This window comes from Oryctolagus cuniculus, chromosome 19 (genome assembly GCF_051225735.1).
Source record: "Oryctolagus cuniculus isolate XC-2025 breed Fujian yellow rabbit chromosome 19, ASM5122573v1, whole genome shotgun sequence".
Taxonomy (NCBI): domain Eukaryota; kingdom Metazoa; phylum Chordata; class Mammalia; order Lagomorpha; family Leporidae; genus Oryctolagus; species Oryctolagus cuniculus.
Window position 1 is genome coordinate 71,032,104 of NC_142885.1, and position 25,304 is coordinate 71,057,407.

The 25,304-nt window shown below is 67.5% G+C and overlaps 3 protein-coding genes and 1 long non-coding RNA gene across 14 annotated transcripts in view; 2 read left to right on the forward strand and 2 right to left on the reverse strand.

The window, feature by feature from the left end:
- Window positions 1–6,879, forward strand: part of IFT140 (intraflagellar transport 140) — an 86,656-nt gene extending 79,777 nt beyond the window's left edge. For all 7 annotated transcript variants that reach the window (XM_089321889.1, XM_089321890.1, XM_089321887.1 and 4 more), the window contains 2 exons: window positions 1,397–1,538; window positions 6,192–6,879. In XM_089321889.1, the coding sequence (XP_089178015.1) occupies window positions 1,397–1,538; window positions 6,192–6,395 (346 nt within the window). In that variant the 3' untranslated portion in view covers window positions 6,396–6,879. The remainder of the gene's footprint in view (window positions 1–1,396; window positions 1,539–6,191) is intronic.
- On the reverse strand, window positions 300–1,397 carry LOC149120663 (uncharacterized). 2 transcript variants are annotated; one of them, XR_016226334.1, is made up of 2 exons: window positions 767–1,397; window positions 300–632 (listed from the first exon to the last, which is right to left on the reverse strand). It is a non-coding gene; the product is annotated as an uncharacterized LOC149120663 (long non-coding RNA). The 2 variants fall into 2 exon arrangements; XR_016226335.1 differs by having other exon boundaries at window positions 300–660.
- Window positions 6,880–6,959: 80 nt separating the features above from the next.
- TELO2 (telomere maintenance 2) lies at window positions 6,960–18,455 on the reverse strand. Of its 3 annotated transcripts, XM_051830292.3 has the most exons (21): window positions 18,254–18,455; window positions 17,789–18,118; window positions 17,032–17,309; window positions 16,004–16,072; window positions 15,730–15,877; window positions 14,692–14,794; window positions 14,286–14,354; window positions 14,034–14,175; window positions 13,799–13,935; window positions 13,227–13,306; window positions 12,970–13,089; window positions 12,676–12,764; window positions 12,477–12,568; window positions 12,207–12,323; window positions 12,033–12,104; window positions 10,702–10,869; window positions 10,352–10,443; window positions 9,822–9,921; window positions 9,508–9,572; window positions 8,507–8,622; window positions 6,960–7,422 (listed from the first exon to the last, which is right to left on the reverse strand). In XM_051830292.3, the coding sequence occupies exons 2-21, from the start codon at window positions 18,115–18,117 to the stop codon at window positions 7,307–7,309; spliced, it is 2,502 nt and encodes an 833-aa protein (XP_051686252.2). In that variant the 5' UTR covers window position 18,118; window positions 18,254–18,455; the 3' UTR covers window positions 6,960–7,306. The 3 variants fall into 3 exon arrangements, 2 of the variants coding, with proteins under 2 accessions (XP_051686252.2, XP_089178023.1); XM_089321897.1 differs by lacking the exons at window positions 6,960–7,422; window positions 8,507–8,622; window positions 9,508–9,572; ... (1 more) ...; window positions 10,352–10,443; window positions 10,702–10,869 and adding an exon at window positions 10,900–11,878 and having other exon boundaries at window positions 18,254–18,435; XR_016226333.1 differs by lacking the exons at window positions 6,960–7,422; window positions 8,507–8,622; window positions 9,508–9,572; ... (4 more) ...; window positions 12,207–12,323; window positions 13,227–13,306 and having other exon boundaries at window positions 12,522–12,568; window positions 18,254–18,437.
- A 151-nt stretch (window positions 18,456–18,606) lies between these two features.
- PTX4 (pentraxin 4) lies at window positions 18,607–23,157 on the forward strand. Of its 2 annotated transcripts, XM_051830299.3 has the most exons (4): window positions 18,607–19,601; window positions 20,000–20,690; window positions 21,804–22,125; window positions 22,942–23,157. In XM_051830299.3, exons 1-4 carry the CDS (start codon window positions 19,464–19,466, stop codon window positions 23,099–23,101), a joined length of 1,311 nt encoding a protein of 436 aa, XP_051686259.3. In that variant the 5' UTR covers window positions 18,607–19,463; the 3' UTR covers window positions 23,102–23,157. The 2 variants fall into 2 exon arrangements, with proteins under 2 accessions (XP_051686259.3, XP_051686258.3); XM_051830298.3 differs by having other exon boundaries at window positions 21,804–23,157.
- The last annotated feature ends 2,147 nt before the right edge of the window (window positions 23,158–25,304 follow it).

The window sequence follows — 25,304 nt, forward strand, 5'->3', positions numbered from 1 at the left end:
TCCTCCCCGGAGTCCCCCCAGAACCTGGGCAGTCTTGGGGAGAGGGAGGAGGGTGAGGCCAATTTGGCCGGGAGCTTTCTGAGCAGCCTGGCAGGGCCATGTGGAGTGCGGCAGGGCCACAGGTGACCCAGCTGGGCCAGCTGCCACCTGGCCTCGGGCCCGGATGTTGCATTGTCTGCCTCGCTGAGGGAGGCCTGGAATGTGCTGCCTTCTGGCTGTTCTTGTCCCACAGACAGGCCCGCCTGTGTAGCTCAGCCTCCCCCTACCTCACCACAGTGCTTTCAAAAGAAAAGTCCCAGTGCATTTTTGAAATATTTATTTGAAAGGCAGAGTGATGGACGGACCGATCTTCCATCCACTGGTTCACTGATGCAGCCAGGGCTGGGCCAGGCTGAAGCCAGGAGCCAGGAGTGCCATCTGGGTCTCCCACCTAGGTAGCAGGGCCCCAAGCACTTGGGCCATCACTGGCTGCTTTTCCAAGGGCATTAGCAGGAGCTGGATCAGAAGTGGAGCAGCCAGAGGGGATGGCAGTGCGGAGAGCAGCAGCGTATCCACTGTGCCGCAGCACTGTCCCCAGACGTGTTTCTGGGCAGTTCAGTGCCCAGAGGCCTCCTCGGGAGGGCGTTATCCACCTGGAGTGCAGGTAGGGAACTGGATTTTCTGCCGAGAGCCATTTGGATGTTTACTGTGTTCTTCATTCACAAGCCATCCAAAATTATCAACTTAAAATGAGCCGGCTGTGTTTGTATTGAATTTTGAGTCTCACCTGTGGTTGCTGAGGCAGGCCAGACCCTGTCCTGGGGGGTCCACATTTGGCCGTGGGCTGGAAGTAGTCGTCAGCAACAAGGCAGGGCTCATGGACACAGGGAGAGGAAGCGTTTGGGCGGGCAGGCACCTGCCTGCAGTGGCCCAGTCCAGGGCCTGGACTCCCTGGAGAGAGAACGGCGCAGCTCAGTTGCCTGCCCAGACCGGGTGCACCCCGCAGACTCAGGCCCTTGGCCTTGCCCAGCTCACCTGCCGCACCCTGCAGCGCCATGGACCCCACACCTGGTCACACAGCATCTGTGTGCCAAGTTCTCCCAGTGCCGCCACGGCACGCCCTCCCACCCACTCAGGTCCCCAGGGCCCAGCTCAGTGACACTTTGTCCTCTCTAGGCTGTTCCCTGGGGCAAGGACTGCCGATGGACGTCGTCGGCCTCGTGTCCAGGCACAGCTGGCACAGCTGGCGGTGCGGGCGGCCAGGGCTCAGGGCTGAACGGGCAGCATAGGAACTGCTGAACCAGCTGAGCCCGTAGATTTGCCTCCACAGGCACGCCGGGCAAGAGCCTGCTCCTCCCGCCCTCACGCTGCGGGCGGACGCAGGGGCCCGGGCTCACGCTCCCCTGTGCTCTCACAGGACGTATGCGGAGGACCCCAAGGAGTCCGTCAGGCAGTGTGAGCTGCTGCTGCAGGAGCCGGACCTGGACAGCATCGTCCGCGTGGGGGACGTCTACGGCTTCCTGGTGGAGCACTTCCTGCGGACGGAGGAGCACCAGACGGTGAGGCCCCGGAGCCCCGTGTGTGGGAGGAGTGTCCCGTGGGAAAGGGGCAGATTCAGCTCGCAGCCTGCACCAGCGTTTCCTCGTCTCCACAGCGTTTACTGTGGTCACGGTTCAGTTCTCACCGTCCGGGGGAGGGGTGTGTGTGAGTGAGCATGTGTGTGAGAGTATACGTGTATGTGAGTGTGCATGTGTGTGTGAGCATGTGTGTGTGAGCATGTGTGTGTGAGTGAGCATGTGTGGGTGTGTGAGCGTGTGTATGAGAGTATGCATGTGTGTGAGCATGTGTGTGTGAGTGAGCATGTGTGGGTGTGTGAGCGTGTGTATGAGAGTATGCGTGTGTGTGAGCATGTGTGAGCGTGTGTGAGTGTGAGTAGTGTGCATGTGTGAGTGTGGGGGGAGTGTGTGTATATGTGAGACTGTGTGTGTGTCTGCGTGAGTGTGTGTGCGAGGGTGTGTGAGGCTGTGTGTGCACGTGTCTGCGTGAGAGTGTGTGTCTATGGTATCCTGGTGCAGCCTTGATTCTCTGCCTCTAAATCTTAAAAAAAAAAAAAGAGAGAGAGAGAGAGAGAGAGAGGTCTCCATCCACTGGTTCACTCCCCACGTGGCTGCAACGGCCAGGGCTGGGCCAGGCTGAAGCCAGGGGCCTGGAGCTCATCTGGGCCTCCCGCCTGGGTGGCAGGAGCCCAGGCACTCGGAGCGGCTTCAGCTGCCTCCCAGGCGCCTTAGCCGGGAGCTGCCGGGACTCAGACCGGCGCCACTGAGAGCAGCGGCGTGACCGGGACACCGAGTGCCCGGCCGCTGCTCACGTCCTGCCCCTCCGAGCCCTCTGCTTGTTCCCGGCCTTCGTGGGCCTCCCTGCTTGCTGAGCTGTGTTCCCTGCGTTCCGGCGCCTCTCACGGCTCTCAGGCCCGCGTGCCCCGTGTGCCCCTCCGAGCCCGAGCTCCTGGGCGCCTCGCTGCCCCCTGCAGCCCGGGCGCGTGGGCCTTTGTGCCCAGCTCCGGGACACTCTGCTGCTTGTTCCCGCTTTCCACTCGCGGCCTTGCTGTCCCAGCGCCAGCTCGCCGGCCGTCTGTGTTTATCTGGTGCTGACCCGTCCACGCTGTGCAGGCCAGGCCCTGTCCTTTCCTCTCGCGTCGTCCGCCTTGCCCAGCCTCCCTGCACTTGACTTCCTCTGCTTCCTTGCGCGTGGGAAGCGCGTTCGTAAGGGCGGTTTTCCCGGCCGTCCTCTCGGGTCTGGATCTTCCTGTCCTCTGATCCACTAGCATCGTGGATTAGGCTTCTCTTCTCTGCATGGCTGCTGCTGTTCTGTTGGGGCCCAGGTGCTTTGGATTAGGTGCTGTGGGGTGTGTGAGGGAGAGGGAGCACACACGTGCCTTGTTCTGGGCTGGGGCGAGGCTTGGCCACGTTGGAGCAGTGTGGTCCCTGCAGCAGTGTCCTCTGAGGGCCGCGTGTGCCCCTCCCTGGGTCGCTCCTCCTCACCCTTGCCCTGGCCTCGGTGGCTCGCATCAGGCGTCCCGGCTGCCTGGGCGTCCTCAGCTGTGACTGCCTACTCAGCACAGGGAGGCGGCCAGCTCCGGGGCGGCCCATCCCGGCCCTGTGGCTTGAAGACCCCTCGAGCCAGCAAGCCGGCCGATGGTGTGGGCCTCACAGCGGCCCCCTTCCTCGGGGTGCTCTTTGTCCCGAGGTGCCTACTGGGACACCAGTGTAGCCAGGGGCTGCTTCCGGGTCTCCCTCGTGGGTGCAGGGGCCCACTACTGGGGCCACCTTCCACTGCTTTCCCAGGCCACAGCAGAGAGCTGGATCGGAAGTGAAGCAGCCGGGACTCGAACTGGCGCCCATAGGGGATGCTGGCACCACAGGCGGAGGCTTAGCCCACTATACCAAAAAAAATTTATTTGAAAGAGTTACAGAGCAAGAGGGAGTGATAGCAAGACCAATCTTCCATCTGCTGATTCACTTCCCAAATGGCCCTAACAGCCAGGCTGGGTCAGGAGCTCCGTCCTGGTCTCCCACGCACCTGGGCCAGCTTCCACTGCCTTTTTTTTTTTTTTTTGACAGGCAGAGTGGACAGTGAGAGAGACAGAGAGAAAGGTCTTCCTTTGTCGTTGGTTCACCCTCCAATGGCCGCCGCACTGCAGCCGGCACACCACACTGATCCGATGGCAGGAGCCAGGTACTTATCCTGGTCTCCCATGCAGGTGCAGGGCCCAAGCACTTGGGCCATCCTCCACTGTACTCCCTGGCCACAGCAGAGAGCTGGCCTGGAAGAGGGGCAACCAGGACAGAATCTGGCACCCCAACCTGGACTAGAACCCGGTGTGCCGGCGCCACAAGGCGGAGGATTAGCCTAGTGAGCCACGGTGCCGGCCCTCCGCTGCCTTTCAAGGCACATGAGCAGCTGGGACTTGAACCACTGCTCTGATAGGGAATGCTGGTGTCACGGGCAGCTGAACCCACTGGGCTACAACACAGGCCCGTAATCGGACATTGTTGAAAATCCCGTTTTATGTCAGGATTTTACCCGTGCCTCTCTATTCTTAGTGCTGCCCTAGGAATTACCGTAGACGCTCACGTCCCGCTGTTCCATGAGCCGAGCAGTTGTGCAGGTCCCTTCCTCTGCCCACATGCCTACCCGTGTGCCATGGGCTCGCACCAGACACTGCCAGCCTCACGCCTGCTGAGCCTCCCTGGCACTGCACCTGCGCACGGCCCTCTGGGCCTTCACTGCCCCGTGGCGCCCGGCTCCAGCCTGGAGTGGCCCTTAGCATCCTCCTCGTGGTGGATTTCCTTACTTTTCATCGTAAATATATTCATTGTGGTTCTGCATCATTCCCACCAGGAAAAGAATTCTAGTTTGGCAGGAGTTTTACTGTAGCAGTGGAGTCCTCCCGCTGTGCCCGGGCCTCTGTGGTTCGCGGCGGGAAGGCGGCTGCTGTGTCTCCCTGTGCCGTGTCGTCCCTCCCACGCCCTGGCTGCTGTCCCGATTTTTTATTTTCAGCCTTTTGAGTGACGCACCTAGGGGTAAGCTGCTTAGACCTGTAAATTTCTGCCTTTCACCAACTTTGGGAAATTTGCGGTTTTTTGTCTCCTTGCCTCTCCTATCTCCACGTAAACGCCAGGTCTTTCAGGTTGAGTAGACGCGTATCCCTGATCACTGTTCATTTTCTCTTTTCAAGATTTCTTTTGAAAGTTACAGAAAGACAGACAGGCAGTGACCTTCCACCCACTGGCCAGTCATCCAGTGTGTGCAACGGCCAGGGGCCAGGAGCTCCATCTGGGCCTCCCACGTGGGTGGCGGGGGGCCGGGCACTCGGGCCATCACGCACCATCTTCCCAAGCGCAGCAGCAGCAAGCTGGACAGGAATCCGAGATGGGTGCCAGCAGTGAGACTCCCAGCGGCGTCCCACTCCGAGATGGGTGCCAGCAGTGAGACTCCCAGCGGCGTCCCACTCCGAGATGGGTGCCTGCAGCACACCCGCTCCCGCTCATCCGTCTGGACAAACTGTGGGAACCTGGAGCATGGTCAGGGCCGCCCTAAAGCCTGCACTACTTCGAGTCGGGGCCACACTGGGTGGGTGCCCACTGCTTTTCCTCTCAGGAACGGTTCACGTTTCCTGTTTCTCCTTCGGTCCAGCGGTTTTGGGGCACTGTGGGGAATCCCGTGCCTTCCTGGTTTTCCCCATTTGTCTCGGAGAGGGGTGGCGGAGGTTTTCTGGTTCTCGGAAGCGTCCCCCCTCAGGCCCCAGGGACCCACCCAGCTGCACCTTCCAGGGCCCTCGCATCCTGGCCCTCGGCCTGGGGCGCCTCCCTCAGGACTGCTGAGCTCCCCCACCCCACAGTCCCTGGTGAACCCCAGCAGGGCACTCCGCTTCCTCTCCTGGGTGAGCTCGCAAACCCAGAGCCAACGCGGTGAGCCGCACCAGCCGTGCCGGCCGCGGGCTGCAGGTCCCCAGGGAAGTCGTCCAGCACGGCTCTTCCCCCCGTTAGCGCCGTGCAGCTCCTACTTCCTGCGCCGCCTGCCCCGTCCACACTGCCCCGCTGTCGCTGGGAGAACGCAGCTCTAAGGCCAGCAAGGTCTCTCGGCGTTTTGTGTATAAAAGCAGAATCAGGGGCCAGCACTGTGGCGTAGTAAGTTAAGCACCTGCCTGCAGTGCCGGCATCCCACGTGGGCCCTGGTTTGAGTCCCGGCTGCTCCACTTCCGATCCAGTTCTCTGCTGTGGCCTGGGAAAACAGCAGATGGCCCAAGTCCTTGGGCCGCCACACCCATGGGGTAGTCCTGGATGGAGTTGCAGGCTCCTGACTTCGGTCTGGCCCAGCTCCGGCCGTTGTAGCACTTGGGAAATAAACCAGCGATGGAAGCCGTCTGTCTCTTCTATCTGTAACCCCGCCTTTCAAGTCTGTCTGTCCACATGTAGGTAGATTTAGACGACAGGAGAGGCCCTCAGCCGTGCACGTGGCAGGGCCTGGTGCTCCCACCTCGTCCCAGGCAGGACAGCTGGGGCGCGAGCCGGCAGATGGGATGCCAGCACCACGAGGCACAGCTTCGGCCCCGGGGCTGCCATCCTCACCCGAGGGAGGACCTCTGGCATCCGCCATTCAGGGAGCTCACGTCTGCTCAGCCCTGAGTGGCCACTGGTTCCCTGCCCTAGGCCTACAAGTACCTGGAGGAGATGCGGAAGGCACTTCCTGCCGCCAACATTTCCTACTACGTGGACCAGCGGACAGTGGACGCCGTGCACCAGGGCCTGGGCCTGCCTCTGGCGCGCGCTGCGCCCGAGCGGATCCGCCACAACAGCATGGAGGAACAGAGGGACGCGGACGACGTGGCAGAGGAGGTGGAGGGCGAGCCCTGAGGGCCGCCGCAGGCCTGCTGCTGGGTCAGGTCGCGGGGGCGGCTTTCTGTTAACGCCCCTCTGTAGGCGTGCACCCCTGGATGGGGGGCCTCGCTCCGTGTTTGGGAGGCAGAGTGCATCTGAGAAACTGTCCCCTGGCGTGCCAGCCCCCAAGTGCTCAGTGGCCCTGTGTGTGCAGCTTCTTCAGAGGGAGCTGGATTCCTCCCACCTGTTTCCCTCCTGCAGACTGTCACGCCTTAGAAGCTTCTAGAACCTCGTGGGCTGAGGCTGTACCCAGGGACGGGCTTATCCTTGTATACCGTGCTTCCTCCCTGCCCTTGCCTGTAGGTGGTTCTGAGCTCCCGGCAGGGACGGCCCTGGCCACAGCCCAGACGCAGCCAGCCCGAGCCCCACGGCAGTGTCCCGTCACCAGAGGGCAGGGCGTCACTCCCCACCTGGTGGCTGCCAACCCTCCCACGACTCCAATAAAGTCTATTTTCTCAGATCTGAGCCTCCTGCCCCCCTGCCCCCGTCTCAATGGCTCCCCTCAACAGAATGCGTCCCCCCAGCGAGAGCCGCACACACTTCGCACCTGCAGCTTTTACTCCTGTGGACACAAGCCCACGGGGGCCTGCCACGCTGACCTGGCCCTGCCAGCCCCAGCTCTCACCACAGACCCCACAGGGAGCCTTCAGCTCCACAGCCCCACGTCCAGGCTGCGCTGTCCTAGGGGCAGTGCCAAGGCCTTGTGGGGTTCTGGCTGGACACAGATGAGCAGGGCTCCCAGCAGCGACTGGGGACGGGCACCACGGTTCCAACAGCCGTTCCTGACCCGGCCACACAGTGAGGCCCAGGCGTCGCGGGGCTGTGCTCCCAGGGCTCGGGCCCAGCCCTCGGCCCTCTTTCCCCTGGCAGGGATGGACGGTCAGGTCTCAGGGGCCCACGGGAGAGGGCGGTGGGAGGAGCTTGTCTCTGAGCCGCTCCAGGAGCAGCAGGGACTTCACGGCCAGCAGCCGGCAGTCCTCGTCCACATCTTTCTCGGCCACATCTGCGGAACGTGAAGACCGACATCAGCCCCAGCCGGCGCTGGCCTGCCTTGGCTTTCGTCTCACACGAGCACCTGCCAGGCTGAGCGGTGCCCTCCACCTCGGCCTCACGCCCAGCAGCAACCTGGGGAGCACAGCTCGAGGAGAAGTGGCCCCGCAAGCTCCCCCAACCCCGCTGGACACGGGGCGAGTAGGGAGCTGGTGTTGCTCCCACCCCGCCAGGTGGCAGAGGCCGGGACATGCACGCGGCCTGGGATCTCCCCCAGCCCCGCTGGACACAGTGAGTAGGGAGCTGGTGCTGCTCCCACCCCGCCAGGTGGCAGAGGCAGGACCTGCACGCAGCCTGGGATCTCCCCCAGCCCCACTGGACACAGTGAGTAGGGAGCTGGTGCTGCTCCCACCCCGCCAGGTGGCGGAGGCCGGGACCTGCACACAGCCTGGGATCTCCCCCAGCCCCGGCTGCTCCTCTGCAGGCTGCACTGGGACCACCATGACCCCCAGGGGTGGTGTGTGCCGCACAGACATGGGCCAGGGTCCAGGATAGGGGCCCAGGGCGTCCGGCTACTGCCAGGACGAGGTTGGGAGGTCCTGGGGTCTGCAGCACAGCCCAGACTGTCCTGACACACGTGACACTTCTCAAAGCAGTCGGCACGGTCACGTTGTGGGGCACCAGGGACCAGAGCTGGCCTGCTGACAGAGCCCGGTCGGAGCAAACGGACAGCAGAAGCCCGTGCCTGGAGCAGCGGGGCTTCGGGGTCTGATGTGCTGTGTGGCGTCCCAGGGTGGTCATGGGGGTTCTTGTCCTTAGGTCCAGCGCCAGGTCTGCCACTGACCTCATGGCCAACACGTGCAGGGGGAGGGGCGGAAGTGGCAGAGACCACGTGGGTGAGCCTGTGTGGCCGCATAAGGTAGGCTGGGATTTTTCAGAGGGATAGACTCCCACGTGAGGCACCTTCTCTGGGGTCCCCTTCAGGAGAGCCACACCCAGTTCAGAAAGGCGGGTGCATGTGCAGGCTGTAGGACCACTCCACACACCAGGAGGCCTCCTGTCCACCTAGCTCCAGCCGCCGGGGCCCGAACACTCACCTGCCAGCCAGGACCTGGCCTCCAGCAGCTCGTCGGGCAGGTCCCCCAGCAGGCGCTCGGCAGGCACGCTCAGGAGGACCGAGGAGACAGCGGACAGCAGGCCCTGGCGCACAAAACTGCCGATGCAGACAGAAGGGGGAGGCGCAGGGTCAGCACCCCAGGCCAGGAGACCTCCACTTCCAAGTGTGGCCGGGACCCTGAGACCCCCAGCCCAGCATGCTGCTCCTCGGGAAGCGCCCAGCCACGCTGCCTCGGCTGCCTGAGCCTCCACGTGGCCGCCACTAGCGACGCTGCAGACCCCGCCCCAGCACCGCGTCCACTCCCGCCCCGCCCCAACACCACGTCCACTCCCGCCCCGCCCCCAACACCGCGTCCACTCCCACCCTGCCCCAACACCGCGTCCACTCCCGCCCTGCCGCAGCACCGCGTCCACTCCCGCCCTGCCCCCAACACCGCGTCCACTCCCGCCCTGCCCCCAACACCGCGTCCACTCCCGCCCCGCCCCAGCACCGCGTCCACTCCCGCCCGCCCCCAACACCGCGTCCACTCCCGCCCCGCCCCAACACCGCGTCCACTCCCGCCCCGCCCCAGCACCGCGTCCACTCCCGCCCGCCCCCAACACCGCGTCCACTCCCGCCCCGCCCCAGCACCGCGTCCACTCCCGCCCCGCCCCCAACACCGCGTCCACTCCCGCTCCGCCGCAGCACCGCGTCCACTCCCGCCCCGCCGCAGCACCGCGTCCACTCCCGCCCCGCCCCCAACACCGCGTCCACTCCCGCTCCGCCGCAGCACCGCGTCCACTCCCGCCCCGCCCCAACACCGCGTCCACTCCCGCCCCGCCCCAGCACCGCGTCCACTCCCGCCCCGCCCCCAACACCGCGTCCACTCCCGCTCCGCCGCAGCACCGCGTCCACTCCCACCCCGCCGCAGCACCGCGTCCACTCCTGCCCTGCCCCAACACCGCGTCCACTCCCACCCCGCCGCAGCACCAGGCCACTCACGGGTCGACGTGGAAGCGGAGGGCCCACACGAACTCCAGCAGGGCCTTGCCCATGGACACGGCCACCTGGCAACAGCAGAGAGGAGGTGGGCAGCTGCCGCCGTCCCTGCCCTGCCCCAAGGGGGGGCTTGGCTGCCGACGGCAGGGTCAGAGAGAGGATACTCCCGCTGCGCCTGGGACATCACAGCACCCCAGACTCTTGTTCCGAGAGCCGAGGGGAGGCTGGGGAGCAGGCCCCAGGCACAGGGTGCTCCACGCCCATTGCAGGGCAGGTCCCAGGGCCCCCGGGCCTTTAGCCGCCGTCTCCCAACTCACTGTGGTATTAACAGCCAGGTACATCAGGGCCCCTAAGGTGTGGATCAGTCTTCCAAGAACCAGCTGGTCATCTCCCAAAAGGTCAAAGGTCACCAGGGGCCTAAAACCCAGAGTTGAGTGAGTGATGCATCCTGGCACCCCAGAGCTGCTCTCTCGGGCTACCCCACGCCCCCCCCAATGTCCCATGTGGCACTGGAAGAGCCACAGGACGGCGTTCCCGGGCTGCCCTGTTACCCCGCAGGGCCGCCCCAGCCCAGGTCGGCACAGGAAGCGGCGTCACAGTGTTGGCGGCCGCTCAGGGCAACACGTGGTGCACCGTAAACCCGACACCTGGGCCCAAGGTAACAGTGCCCACGGCCCTCACGACAAAGCTCAACCGGAAAATCCACGCCTTAACCCGAGCTTAGGGAACCACAGCGAAGGCCATCACCACGTTCGCGCCAAGCCCTGAGCTCACCCCCACCCTGGGCAGCCTCGGTCACTGAACAGGGCTCCTGTTCCAAGCCCACAGCCTCGGGAAACCCACTCACCTGTCAAAGTGTTGAATGAGGGGGAAGAAGAAGTGGCCGGCCACGGAGTTGAATTCATTGGGGCCACTGGCCAGCGCCCGCCGAGGACAGCCCTGCCAATACACGGTGCTCAGAGCCTCCCCGGCAGGTGAGGACGGGGCTCAGGCTGCCGGGCCCAGCCCAGGGTGGTCCTTCAGGTGGCACCAGCAGAGCCCCTCTGAGAGCTGGCCTGGACGGCCCAAGGACAGCGCCAGGCCATGTGTGCCCACTAGACGTCCTGGGACAGTGTCGCTTCCACGCACACCAGAGGAAGCTCGCCGCTCGTCCCAAAGTCCCCACGCCCGCCAGGACCTGACCGGGTGCCGGCTGACCTTGGAGAAGCGCCGGGTCTTGCTTCTGATGCGCTCCTCCACCAGCGCCCGCCAGTCAGGAGCCGCGGTGCTGCCAGGCTGGGCGGCAGCCAACGCCGGGGAGCCCTGCTGGCAAGTCCTCCCGGGGCGTCCCGGCCGAGACAGCTCCTGGGCGGCCAGAGTCAGCACCTGTGGAGAAGCACAGAGCAGGGCAGCCAGCAGGCCCCCGCGAAGACCGGAAGTGCCAGCGGCCCCGCGGCCTGTGAGAAGCAGGTGCGGTCCACGGCACCACGTGTCTCAGAGCCACTGCGCCTCGCTGAGGGGCAGGCGGGGAGATGACGGCGCCAGGAAGGAGTGAGGCACCGACAGGCGCTGGACACCAGCCCGCAGCACGACGCCACCTACGTGAGGCGCCGGTGACAGACGGGTGGCGGACTGGGCGCCTCTGGGGTGATGGAGACACAGGGGTGGCCAGGAGGACTTGGAGTCCCTGAACTGCACCCCTGAAGTGGCGAGGTCTTTTCCTACTAGAAGTATCCGTCGTGGTGAAGGAGGCATACAATGCGCCATTTTGCCTTTTTTCAGCCAGCAGCCGAGTGTCAGCGAGACATTCACATGGCTGTGCGCCCACCCCCCAAGCCCAGGCCAGAACTTCCCGCCTCCCCAGACTGAAGCTCTGCCCTCACCGACACCGACCGCCGTGCCGTCCCTGGGCCCAGCACCGTCTCTGGAACCAACAACAACTGCCATGCCAGCCCTGGGCCCGGCACCATCTGTCTCTGGAACCAACACCGACCGCCGTGCTGTCCCTGGTCCCAACACCAACCACAGTGCCGTCCCTGGGCCCGGCACCATGTCTGCAGCCAACACCGACTGCCATGCCATCCCTGGGCCCGGCACCGTCTATTTCTGGAAACAACACCAACCACCATTCCATCTCTGGGCCCAGCACTGTCTCTGGAGCCAACACCGACCACCGTGCCGGCCCCGGCCCCGGCCCCGTCTCTCTGGACTCCCCTGCTCTGGGAGGCTCCAGTAACCGACCCCCGGGCAGGCTGCCCTCGCGAGAGGCGTTGCACATCCCCAGCTCCGTGGACGCTGTGCCGGGTGTCGACCCTGCTTGGCCGATATCCCACTGCATGGACAACGCTTATCCTAACACGGTGGATCCTGGGGTGTGTGACCGACACCAGCAAGGCTGTTGTGTGGAAGAAACGCACTTGGCCGCTGAGCGCCAACTCCTGACTTCCAGGGCACGCGCTCCTGCCACGCGTGAGGGAACCACGGACGGAGAAAAGCCCCAGCCCCGGTCTGCACGGGGAAGCGGGAGGCCGCGGTGACGGAGCACTTACGTCCAGGATATCCATGCGCTGCCGGAGGCTGTAGTTCAGGGCATAGAACTGCGCGGTCAGGTACTCGGCCACCTGGGTCAGGCGACGGAGAGGCCGCTGTCAGGTCCTGCCGCCCACCCAGGGGTGCAGGCTGCGGGTGCATCTGGGCAACCCCGCGGCTGCGCTGGGACTCACCCGGGCTGGGTCCGCGACCACGACGGCCACGAGGCCCCTCTGGCGCAGCCCCTCAAAGCCGGCCACGCACGTCCTGTCCTCCAGGTGCAGCAGTACCTTGGCCAGCTCCACGCTCACCTGCACACAGGCTCGGGGTCAGGCGCCTTCAGTCCCTGGCTCCCTGCCCGCTGGTGGGGCGAGCCAGGGACGCACTGAGCTGCTCCGTCCTCTGTGACCCAGGACGTAGACTCAGCCCCCGGGGGCTCCCCAGCCGCCCCTGCCCGCACTCACCTCCCGCGTGGCCTCGGGGCTCCTGCAGACCAGGCCCTCCAGGGCCCGCAGGGCTGCCTCCCAGCGCTCCACGTCCTCGGATGTGCTCAGCGCTGCACAGAGCCCACAGCCGTCAGTCAGCCTGCCAGCAGCAAGGGGCCGGGCCACATCTGCTCCCGGGACGCAAGGGGGACAGAGGCCGGGGACACCCAAGGCCCACCTTCCAGGCAGTCCCGGATGTACTGGGGCGCCTTGCCCCTCTGCAGCTCCTGGTCCCCCGACATGTCATAGGGGACAAGCTCGTCGTCACTGGAAGACACGGGCAGGGCCACGTCACCCACGGGAGGACCCAGGTGCCCCATCCTGAACACCGGGGCCAACTCTGCGTCCTCGGGAAAGGCCCGGAGTCCCAGCACACGCTTGCAGGCCAAGACGGAACTGGGGGCGAGGGGGCGGGCCCCCGGCCAGGCCAGCTCCAGCTCTGCACACGGGGCCACAGGCAGGTGCACCCCACCTGTCCAGCTCTGAGTCGGAGCCCTGCGGCCCTTCCTTGGGGACACTGCTGACCAGGGTCTCTGCAGCACGGTCCTCCGTCTCTGTGGGGGTCTCTTCGGCAACTGCAGTGAGGGGCAGCCTTGGAGGAGACAAGGAGAAACCCTCAGACGCTGGCGTGGCGCCCACCCACATCTCCGCCTGCCACCAGGGACCCAGGACCCAGAACAGCCAGGCACACACAGACTCGGGGCGGGGAACGGGCACACAGGACCTCACCCTGGCTCCGGGGAGCTGCCACCCGCAGGCCTGGGGGCAGCCAAGGCCAGCATCTCGCGGCTCAGTTCATCCTGGTCATACTACAAATGCAGACACGCCAGAGTCGGCGACGCCAGGCCGTCTCTGCCATCTGTGCCGTCAGTGGCGAGGCAGCAGCAGCCAGAGCCGGGCCTTCCACGGCCGTCCCAGCCCCACCCCAGCTCGCTCAGCCGGACTGGCCTCTCCAGGAGCAGGCCGCTGGGTGTGCCGTGGGCCAGACACCCGCCTCCCCTGAGGAGGCTGGGAGGCCCTGGGACCTGGGCGGCTCAGCTGATGAGGCCACTGATGGGGCTCCTCCCCCACCCCTCACTGGACCTCGGCCACCCTGGGGGCACCTGTGCAGGTGCTTGGGCCAGACTTCCATGGCCCTCAAAGAACTGGGGTCACCAGTCACCCTGAGCCTCAGCCCTCGTGTGACCAGTATGGACGTGCTAGGGGCTGGGCCCTGGAAAAGGAGGCGACAGCCGGGCTGGAGAGACGGCTACTCAGGGAGCCCCCCCAGGACAGGCCCCGGGGCAGCCCCGCCCACTCACTTGGAATCTCAGGGGAGGCCCCTCGGGGTGGAGCCGGGAGCTGACGACCTCGGCCACAATCATGCCCAGGCGACGCACCGGGGGCAGGCTGCTGTCCAGGTGGCACTTCACGCCCGCCATCATGCTGGCCAGCAGCTCTGGAAGCACCGGACACGCGCCCTCAGTGCACAGGGCCCGGGCCACACAGCACACACGGCCAGCGCTGGCCGAGGCGGGCCCGGCGCCTCCTGCTCACCGTCGCGGCTGCCCCGCAGCTCCGGCTCGCCCAGGTGCGCCAGGCAGATGAGGATGGCCTTGCTGACGTAGCGCTGCTGTGCCAGTGGCGCGTGCCGGATGGCGCTGCTGCTGCCCCACGTCTCCAGTAGCTCCTTCAGTGCCTGGCGGGCGCATGGCCTCGGCCTGGTCAGGCAGGGCTCCGCCGTGGCCCACGCCCAGAGACGCCCAGGGACGCCCAGGGACACCCCGGGACAGAGGGCAGGCTGAGTACCTGTACGAGGAGCGGGCGCCGCTGGACGTCCATGGCCAGGTACCCCAGCAGGCTCTGCAGCGTGCGCGTCTGCAAAGAGCGAGGAGCCTGCACCCCCAGGCGGCGACCGCCACCCTCCTGCCCCGGTCTCCGGGCACATCAGCGTGGGCCCCCTGTCCTGTTTAATGCCAGACACAGGGCCTCACCCGCTCCACCACCAGGGGCTGCTGGGCCGTCCCCGACCTGCCCCAGCGAGGGTCAGGTGAGCGGTGTGCGGGGTGTCAGTGCCACTTCCACCCTGGCCCCAACTGAGGCCCCCACAAGGGCGCCAGAGTGCGTCCTGTCCCTGGGATGCACCCAGCCTCAAGGCGCAGCAGGGCCTGAGCCGAGGCCAAATCCCACAGGGCACTGCCGTGCCGGGCCTCACCGAGTGCCGGTACTGCAGCAACAGCAGCTTCCGCGTCATCACGAACTGCGCTTTCCGGTGCCTCACCACCAGGTTCCCCAGCAGTCGCGCCAGGACCTCTGGCCTGCAGGCGGGCGAGGGGCTGGTCAGCCCGGGCAGAGCAGGGCTCCCACGCCCACGGCTCTGGGCTGCCAGGCCCTGCCAGGCGCCAGCTGGAGCCTCCAGGCAGTGCTGGTCCTCAGTCCTCCCGCAGGCCCGGGCCCTCGCTGAGCTAACGGAGAACACGAGGCGCGTCCGGCCTGCTCGCCTCTGCCACGGAGGACGGAAGCGTCCAGACACGTGAGCGAGTGGCGTGGCTGCAGGCCGGCGAGACTAACCCCGGGCCCGCAGACCGTGGTCTGAAGAACCCTGGCCTGGACTCGGGGCCCCTGCTCCCACCCCCCAGACCACCGCACTGGTGAGGAGCTGTGGCAAAGAAGGAAGGCCGGGAACCCCAGGAGAATCCGGTCGAGGAAGCGACCGCCCAGGTCAGAGGGAAGCGGACGGCGCACACCCACGCGCACACCCACCCGCGGCAGCAGCCTGCAGCCAGCGCGGAGGTGGCACTTCCTGGCATGGACACGGGACGCTAGGCCGGGAGCTGGCCTCATGGGTAAGAATTGGCCCAACCAGCACCCGCACACAAGGGACAAGCAACGGTGTCACAACCCCATGTCAGGCAAACCCAGACAGCCCCATGGCCGTGTGCGGGGGCTGGAGGGCCCCCGAGCCGCAGGTGAAGCGGGAGGGGCTCGCATGCCCACGTCCTCTGGGAGCTGCCCTCGGCCACAGCCTGCGGGCGAGTCAGGCTGCAGCATCTGCACCCCCTCTGTAAGAGGAGGGGGACCCCAGGCAGGGCCTCCAGCCCCCAGGCCGGCCAGGAAGCGCAGAGGCAGTCGCAGTCAGCCTGACCGTCCACACGGCCAGCCAGGGAGGGGCCGCCCTGCTCGCCGGGGCACCAGGAGAGCCGACCAGAGACCCCGCCACCCCCACCTCACGACCAGCACTGGGGCTGCTCACCCCGTCACGGCCTCCGCGAGTCCTGTCAGCGTGGCCTCCATGGCCCGGTCGGGCACTTGTTCCAGCAGGCGCCAGCACACTCGCTGCCACAGGCAGCTGCCCTGGGTGAGTGCCGTCAGCCGGGGCACCAGCACACCCAGGATCTCCTCTGAGGGGACACACGGAGGCCCTGAGCCTCGGGGACCGCGGGGGCACCGCAGGCCCAGGCCCAGCGTGGGCCGGCGCCTGGCACCACTGTGCACGTCTGGAAGCGGGCTCAGGAGGCGCTACTCACTCTGCCTTCCCTGGACGCAGACTTTCCCCAGGACTTGAGACGCGAAGCCGACAGCGCAGTCCAAGCCGGCTGTGGGGGGAGGAAGACCAGGTGTCCGGCGCAGGACAGCGCGGGGCCTCCCAGTACGAGGGGCCAAGTCCACCCCAGTGAGCTTCCTTGTGGAGTGCAGGCCTAGCAGGCCCCAGGCAGAATCTGAGTGGGGTCGGCTGTAACGTGAGGACCCGACAAGGACATGGAAACAGCTCTACGGCCAGCTCGCGGCACTGTCAGTGACCCTGGAGGCACCACCCAGGAGGGAGAGGGGCGTCAGCCCGCGGGGAGACACGGACCCCTGGTTGGCAAGGAGCTGTGGGAAACAAGGACGGGGCGGCTGTCCTGGACCGCCCAGAGGGGACCACAGCGCACAGGACCTGAAGAGGCCAGCGTCAAGGCCACCGTGCTCAGCCCCAGGCAAGCCTGGACACTCTCGGGCCCCCCCCCCCCGAGGCTCCGAGACCAGACCCCAGCTGGGAGAAGCCCAGGGTGTGCAAATCCAGGGACAGATGGCCAGGGTGGGGTCCCCATGGGCTCTACCGGGGCGCTGGGCCTGGATGCCATGAGCCTAGGAGGGAAGTGGCAGGGGGCAGGCCGGGGGCGGGGCCCGTCCAGCCCATGGTGCTCAGTCCCGCAGCCCCAGGCCCCTGCTCGCTCGTGAAACACGACGGCCAGAGCCCCGTCTGCGGCACCGGGAGGACACAGCAGCTCCCGGCGCCCCTCCTCCGTGTGGAAAGCCCCTCCAGCCCCCCGCCTCCTACCCGAAGATCCTCAGGGCCCACCACGCAGCTGCCACACACAGTGGGGACCGCCAAACCACAGGTGCCGGGCCCTGAGCAGGCCCGTCGGCACCGCCTCCCTGCACGCCGGCCCCACCTCCAAGGTCCAAGAAGCAGACACAAGCTCCGCACGGGCAGGCTGCTGGGCCAGCCGGGGACGTGGCCCCAGCTGCCCGGCGGCACTGCCCAGACAGGCCGAGGCCCAGAGGCCCTCACCTCGCAGCGAGTCCACGACCGTCTGCAGCGCCCGGACGAGCTGCTCGCCGAGCAGGGCGAAGTAGTTCTGGGGCAGGAACTCGTCCAGCGTGTCCCGCTGCAGGCGGTTGGCCAGCTGGTCGGGCAGGCCCACCACCCTGACCAGCAGCGTCTCCTGGAACAGGCCGGGGCCCGGCTGCGCCTGCTGCCGACACTGCTCCTCCATCAGAGCCGCCAGCCTGCCCTGGCTCAGAAACGTCGCCAGCAGCTGCGCCGTCTTCATCAGCCGGGAGCTGGCGCTGAGTGACAGCAGGTGCAAAGGGTGGGGGGGAATGGCGCTGAGTGACAGCAGGTGCCACGGCCCGGGGTGGGGGGGGGCGGGGGCGGGGCTGTCGGACCCTAACTCACAGCCTGACAGCAGGACCCTGGAACCCCGCTGGGCAGCCACAAGCCTGGGTGGGAGTGAGCGACCTCACTGCCCAGGCCCGCTGTCCCCAGGGCCGTCCCACTAGTGTTCGCTCCCTGCACGCCACCACAGCTGTGGCACCCGGGTCTCCCACGTGGGGGGCAGGGACCCCAGTACTCCCAGCGTGTGCTTGAGCAGGAAGCTGGGGTCAGGTGGGGTCAGGGGCCAGAGCCAGGCGCGGAACCCAGGCAGGGCGCTGGGGGACCGGAGCCTGAGCACCCGCCGGACGCCGGAGGCTCACGGGAGCCGACTGGCCGCTCCGCCCCCCGCAGGGCCACCCGCGCCATCCGACCCCGCACTCCCACCGCTCACCCCGCAGCGCTCTCCACGCACTCCATCAGCGCCAGGAAGGCCTGACCGGCCGGGCCCTGCAGGAAGAAGCTGCGGCCCAGCTGCTCCAGCCGCGCGTTCGGCCCCGGCCAGCCCGCGCTCAGCTTGCCGGCCAGGTCCCGGAGCAGCGCGGCGAAGGGCGCCGTGGCCAGCTCCTGCCGCTCGCCGGCCCGCGCCGGGCTCCCCGCGTCGCCGACCAGGCGCTGCAGGGACTCCAGGGTGGCCAGCACGCGGCCGTCGTCCTCGGGCGACCGCAGGGCGTGCAGGGCCTCGCGCACGGCGAGCCGCACGTCGGGTCGCGCCGCATCCATCCTGCGGGCGGAGAAGGCGCGGGGTCGAGGCCGCCCGCACTCAGGGGTCGGCCTCGGCCCTCCCGCCACGGCGGGGCTCGGCTCGACCACCGCACCGCACCGTGACCCCGACCCCGACCCGGCCCCCGACCCACACCTGGCTCCGCGCGCCGGACGCTTCGCTACCCCCGAGGCGGCTCCGGCCGGCGCTCGCTCAAGGCCGACCGGGAGCCAACGGGCACGAGCCCCTGGGCGCCGGCAGAGCGGCCGCGGGTTTGGGGGCGCCTTTGGGGTCGGTCCCCGCAGGGCTCGTGGCGAATCAGCGGAGAGCGCCGCTGGTGCCGCTCGTGCGCTTGCGCAGAAAAGCGGCCGCGGGCCCACGCTGGGGGCGGGCTCTTGCGTGAGGGGCGGGGCCGGTGTGGGCGGGGCCATGCCTGGGGGCGGGCTTTGCGCTTCGACCTGCGCCCGCCCTGGCCGCTGCGCTGGAGAGCGGTGCCCGTCAGCGGGACGGCCGCAGACGCTGAGTGCGGTGGAGCGTTTAGGTAGCAAGTGAGATTGTGACAATAAAAGCTCAAGGCCAGGCCTGCTGGCGTTGGGGGTGGACGGCAGCCGAAGGTGGCCCAAGTCCCCGGGCCCCTGCGCCCACCTGGGAGACCTGGGTGGAGCTCCTGGGCCAGCCCTGGGCATCTGGGGAGTGGACAAGCGGCTGGAAGCGCTCTCTCCTTCCCTCTCTTCCTTCCTCACTCTGCCTTTCAAATCAATTTTAAAGAACCAGTTTGCTGCCTTTGTCACACTGGTCTCGTCTCGGGGAAGCGGCTGCTGTGTGGTTCCCGGCTTGGCGGCGGCGGTGCCACTTCCCCACCACCACCACCACCAGCTGCTGCCTGTACCGGGCCGGCCCCGAGCCTCCCCCCTTCTCTCTCACTGGCTGTGCGGGGCGACCTCAGCTCCAGATCTCACACCTGCCAGGACACTTTTCCACCCGGGGTCACACACAGGTGCTGGGGTCAGGCCTGCTTCTCAGGAAGCTCTGTCCTATCTGCTTTATCCACCGATCAGGGCTCCCCCCGCCCCCATCAAGGGAAGGAGACACGGCCGGGAGGCGGCTGTGCTGGGCACCCCGTCCAGCTTCCTGGTCCTGCTAAAGCCATCAGATGTCCCACGTGCCCGGAGCCGGCGCCCCCAGGAGGCTTCCGAGACACTGTTTGTGTCTGTTTCGAGCTGTCTCCTTGGGAACCTGCACTGCCGGGGCCCAGAGCCTGGAGGAGACGCCTTCCTCCAGGGAGGCTGGAAGCCCCTGACCCCGCCAGGGCCGCACAAGGAGGAGCGCTCAGCGGCGGAGCCGGCCGGGGCTGCGAGCTCCCGGGATGGGCTGCTTGGGGAGCGCCGCCCTGTCTGTCCTCGTGTTTGTGCCCCTCTGTCTGTGCGGGGCTTCGGCACAGGACGCCGGCCCTGCCGGGTCAAGAAGGCCGTTTCTCGAGAGGCTGCGAAAACTGGAAGAGCAGGTAAACCACAGGCCGTGCCGGGTGGGTGCCGGGCGGGTGCCGGGCGCACACAGACGTTTGAGAAGTTTTCCGGGCTCTGCCCTGACAGCTGATGCCTGAGGCGGAGGTGGGGGGCGCAGCTGGAGTGGGGGGAGGCTGTGGCCGGCCTCCAGGGCTGCCGCGGGGGTGCACGGTGGAGGAGCGCTTCCTGATTTAACCCCGTAACAGCTCACAAAGCCATCCTGAAGCGACAGGGGGTGGCCCAGAGCAGGGGGGGGGACGGGAGCCCACTCCCCCCACTCTGCCCCTGCAGCGGTGAGCCCCCCTCAGCTCCGGCTGAACCAGCCCCAGTAGGAGCAGGAACGCCTCCCCCGCTCCGCTCTGGCCCCCAGCCCCACACCTGCTGTCCGTCTTCACAGTTCCAGAGACTCCAGGAAGTGACGCTGGTGCACCTGCAGGCCATCGCCGACAGCTACAACGCGTCCGTGGGCGTGCACGCCCGGCTCCAGGGCCTGGCTGCGGAGAGCCGGGCCGCGGCTCTGGCACTCAACCAGTCACAGGCTGCCGTGCAGGGGGACCTGGCGCAGCTGCAGGCCTGGGCGAGGAAGGCGCAGCGCAGGAGCAGGAGGGTGGGGGCGCGGCTGCGGGCCCTGGCCCTGGCCCTGAGCGAGAAGAGTGCGCGGCGCTCCCAGGAGGAGAAGCAGCACCAGGCACAGAGGGATGCCGTCTCGGGCCTGGGCCTGGACGTGCGGGCCCTGCAGGACGCACTGGCCCGCCTGACACTCCACGTCCATGGCCAGGATGCCAGGCTGGCTGCCCTTGAAGGGCGGCAACCTACGGCCAAGCCCGGCACCACAGCCCCCAGGCTGACCCCAACCCCAGCCCGGGCACCACCTGCGCAGTCAGGCCCGAGCCCCCTGCAGCTGCAGGGCCACAGGCAGGGTCCTGGGGCTTCTCCTGGATCCAGGAGCCCTGCTCAGGACTTGAGTGCTGGTCTCCAGCGGACACGGGAGCCCCCCGCCCCAGGCAGTCATCAGGTGCTCACTGGGGCTGCCATCACTCAGAGGGACCCTCCTCCGTGGGTGCCGACCCCCCAGGGGCCAGGAGAGGGTAAGTGCCACAGGTCAGCCCATCCATTCCCGTTTCCCTTCTGCTGTGTGTGTGTGTGTGTGTGTGTGTGTGTTTTAAGCTGTATTAATGTTTTTGAAAGTCGGAGGTGCAGACAGAGAAAGGTCTTCCATCTGTTGGTTCACCCCCAGATGGCCACAACAGCTACGGCTGGGCCAGGCTGAAGCCAGGAGCCAGGAGCTTCAATCCGGGTCTCCCACACGGGTGCAGGGGCCCAAGCACTTGGACCGTCCTCTGCTGCTTCTCCCAGGCCATAGCAGGGAGCTGGACTGGAAGTGGAACAGCCCGGATGGGATGCCCAGCGTCGCAGGGGGCGGTTTCACCCCTGCACCACGGTGCCAGCCCCCCGTGTTTTCCTCCAAAGGCATCCTTGCCAGGGGTTGAGTGGACAGGGCTTGGCTTCGTGTGCCACGTACGCTGCTGGCCACACCTGCCAGCGGGTACAGGTGGCAGTGGTCGGCAGGTCCCCATGGCAGCAGGGCGGCCCGGGTAACCAAGGCATCAGGCGTCCTCACCCCACATGGGAGCACCCGGGCTCCTCCTGCTAACGCGCACCCTGGGAGGCCGCAGGGGGCCGGGCCGCTGACTGGGGCTTGGCCACACAAGGGAGGGACTTCCTGCCCCCGGCTTCAGCTCCAGCCAGGGCTCACTGTGGCCTTTGTGGAGTGAGCCAGTGGGTAGGAGGTCCCTCTGCCTGCCTCTCAAGTGAAAAACAAAACAGAACGAGGAGGGGGCTGAGGAAGCCGCCCGCCCTTAGAAGGTGGGAGGAGCGGGGCCCAGCTTTGCCCCGCCCCCAGGGACAGCCCTGCAGCTCCTTGACCCGAGCCCCATCGGACCCGCGATGGACTCTGAGCCTCCGTGGGAAACTCCCAGAGGCCCCTGGGGCAGTGGGCAGGTGGCGCCCATGGTGCTCACCCCACCTCTCCCCAGGCGCTGCCTCGGCCTCAGCGTCCCACTCTGGGACTTGGGGGGGAGACCCTGCAAGCCACACCCCAGCACTCAGCCCAGGGCTGTGCCGGTGTCGGGCCCGCCCTCCTGCAGCAGCCCCCTGCTTCCGGAAGCTTCCGGGCTGACTGTGGCTCCCGCTTTTTCTAGCTTGCGGCCTGGGCCCTGTGCTGGTTTTCCCCAACGCCTCCACGGAGAACGTGGCCTTCCTCGGGCTGGGCCTCCCTGTGGCCCTGCGGGCCCTGTCCTTCTGCAGCTGGCTGCGCACGGCCCCCGGCCGCCTGGGCACCCTCCTCTCCTACGCCACCGAGGACAACGACAACAAGCTGGTGCTGCACGGCCGAGACTCCCTGGCTCCGGGCACCGTCCACTTCGTGATCGGTGACCCGGCCTTCAGGGAGCTGCCCCTGCAGCCACTGCTGGACGGCCGCTGGCACCACGTCTGCGTCATCTGGACGTCCCTCCAGGGCAGGTACTGGCTCCACGTGGACCGCAGGCTGGTGGCCGCGGGCTCCCGCTTCAGGGAGGGCTATGAGATCCCTCCCGGGGGGTCGCTGGTGCTGGGCCAGGAGCAAGACCGTGTGGGCGGCGGTTTTGACAGCTCCGAGGCCTTTGTGGGGAGTATGTCAGGCTTGGCCGTCTGGGACCGGGCCCTGGTCCCTCGGGAAGTCACAAACCTCGCCACAGGGAAAGAGATGCCAACAGGCGCCATCCTGACGCTGGCCAACGCGTCCGCAGGTGGATTTGTGCAGAGGGTCGGCTGCACCTGCCCGGGGAGCTGCTCGTGAGGCCGAGCCGGGCAGGCCCTGCGGTCAAGGGGAGCCCCCCCAGCACATCCTGTACGTCCCCCCACCCCCGTCCTCCTGTGCCACTGTGCGAGGCAGCCACTCCATGATGGGGGATGGGCACGGGCAGGTGAGGCCCTCCGGCAAACTCGGGCGCCCGGCAGGAGCAGGCCTGCGGTGTTGGCACGCGCTGCCCCTCAAAGCCTTGGTGCCCCCTCGGAGCGCCGAGTGTTCCCCACAGAGGGCCAGGTAGCCACCCCCACAGGGCCCCTGGCCTTGGCGTGCGGCTGCAGCCTTGGCCGCTGCCTGGGTCCGGGCCGGATTCTGGGGAGAGACTGCACGGAGAGCATCCAAGCCCCCGCTGTTTCCTCCTGGGCCATCGTGGGCCGCAGAGCCCACTTCCTGGCCCTTGGAGCGGCAGCTCCGGGTGCCCAAGGCCAGCTGCCCAGTGCTGCACCTGCAGGGCCCGCATCCCACATGGACCCCGGCTGCTCCTCCTCCAGTCCAGCTCTCTGCTGTGGCCTGGGAAAGCAGCAGAAGATGGCCCAAGTCCTCGGGGGACCTGGAGGAAGCTCCTGGCTCCTGGCTTTGGCCTGGCCCAGCCCAGGCCGTTGCGGCCATTTGGGGAGTGAACCAGCAGATGGAAGACCTCTCTCCCTGTAACTTTCAAATCTTTTAAAATGATCACATCTTAAAAATAAAAAAACAAATTTCAGAAAGCAGAGTGGGGAGTCCAGGCCTGGCGCCCACAGAAGCCCAGGGGCCAGAGACCCTCTGCCAGGTGCAGCCGATTGAACCATGGCGAGTGGCCACCCTGGCCCAGAGCCGGCAGCGGCCAGACGGAGCACAGGGGGCCTGAGTCTCCAGGCAGCACCTCCGGGGGCTCTGCTGCCCCCACCCTGCAGCTTAAGGTCAGCGTGTCCACCACTCAGGAGTGGACTCCCCGAAGGTACTCAAGAGGTGCAAACGGCCCGGGGGTGGTGGGCACCTTACAGTGCCAAGGGGTGGGTGAGGGTCGCCCAGACGTCCCAGCAGCCACAGCGCTGCCGGCCAGGCATCCACTGCGTCCTAGGCTCGCGAGTCCGGCAGACATAGGGCAGGGTCGCCCCAGGAGGGCCGGGCGCTGGGCAAGGGCCCCGGGTGTGGTCATCAGTGTCCCAGCGGCGCCCCGCGTGGGTCCGCGGGGTCTGGGATGGGCGGATGCTGGGAAGCCGTCCACGTCCCCCCCACCCGGGTCCGCGGCAGCCGCCCACGCGCGCTGGAGCTGGACGGCGCCTCTCGGGTCACCAAGGCCCACCTGCGCCCTGCGTCCCTGACGGATCTGGGTCAGAGCGGAGCCTCCCAGAGGGGCCCTGCCTGCGGCGGGGGTCGGTCCCGCCGCGCCCACCCTCAGCCCTGTGTTTGAAACAGTCACGTGACCACGGAAGACGACTCGACCCGGCTCTGACGGAGGCGACCTCTGGGACCCGGCTGCCCCCAGGGGTCGTCCCCGCGACAGCTCGACCCTCGGGCCCCTCGCCACGAACCGCGGGCCTCGTCCCCCACAAACCCCGCTCAACCGCCTAACCCGGTCCACTCGGCCACGCCCACTCGGGGGTGCCCCGCCCCCAGCGGTGTAGCTCTGACGGGAGGCCACGCCCACTCTGAGTGCTCCGGCGGCTGAGGCCACGCCCACTCGGGGGTGCCCCGCCCCAGCCCCGCCGCTCTGATGGGAGGCCACGCCCACTCTGAGTGCTCCGGCGCGGAGGCCACGCCCACTCTCCATGCTCCGCCTCCAGCTCCGCCGCTCTGACGGGAGGCCACGGCCACTCGAGCGCTGGACCCCGGGCCCGGCCTCCCGGGAGCCTGCAGAGCCGCCTGCCCCGCTGGTAGGAGCGGGTGTGGCTGTGCCCGCCGGGGCCTGCAGAGGCCAGCGCGCTGCTCCCACGGACGCAGTGGGGTGCCGGGCGGGGGTCGCGCGCGCGTGCCACAGCCCCGAGGGCCCCACCGGCCCCGCCGTGAGGGAGCGCTGCCCCGGAAGCCTCTGCCCGGCCTCGGGCTCGGTTTTGAGTCTTACCCGGGTCAGAGGGTCCTCGGCCTCAGCGGCTCGCGGGAACAAGGGGTATTTATTTATTTGAAACCAGACTTAGAGGGCTCGTCCATCGGCTGGCTCACACCATAGATGGCCACAGCGGCCAGCACCAAGCCAGGCAGAAAGCGGGGGCTCCATCCGGGCCTTCCGGGGGTGCTGGGGCCCAATCGCTGGCCGTCCGGCTCCCCGCTCTCCCGGGCGCGTTGGCAGGGCGCTGGACCGGGAGTGGAGCAGGGGATTTGGTAGCTCAGCCCACCGCGCCACAAAGCCAGCCGCTGGCTTTACGCACCCGTGCCTCCGCCGGTCCCCGCCGCCAGTGTCCACGTCGCAGCCCGGAGCCCAGAACTCCACCCTGTTCTGGGCGGCAGGGACCCCAGCCTCGGCCACCACCCTGCCTCCCAGCAGGCGTCGGCAGGAAGCTGGGTGGACCTGGGACTGGGCCTGGCTGCCCAGCGTGGGGTGCGGCTCTCGGCCACCGGCCTCTGCCGCGTCTTCCCGCGCTGTCTGGACTGGGTGTCGCGGCTGCTGCGTGGTCCTGACTCCTGCCATCTTCCTCCAAACGCGGGGACCGACCTGCCGGCGCCGAGCTGGGTCTTCCCAACTGATAGACGGCTCCCAGCACGTGGTGCCGCGGGCTGAGCGCGGAGCGCACTTGGTCCCGGGTACGCCCACGTCACAGGGCGGGCACACCTCTCTTGCCCTCACACTCTCGGCCTTGAGCTGGAACTTGCGAAGCCCCCTCCTGGCAAGGTCACTTCCCAACACGCAGCCCGGGGGCCTGGGACAAGCGTTTGC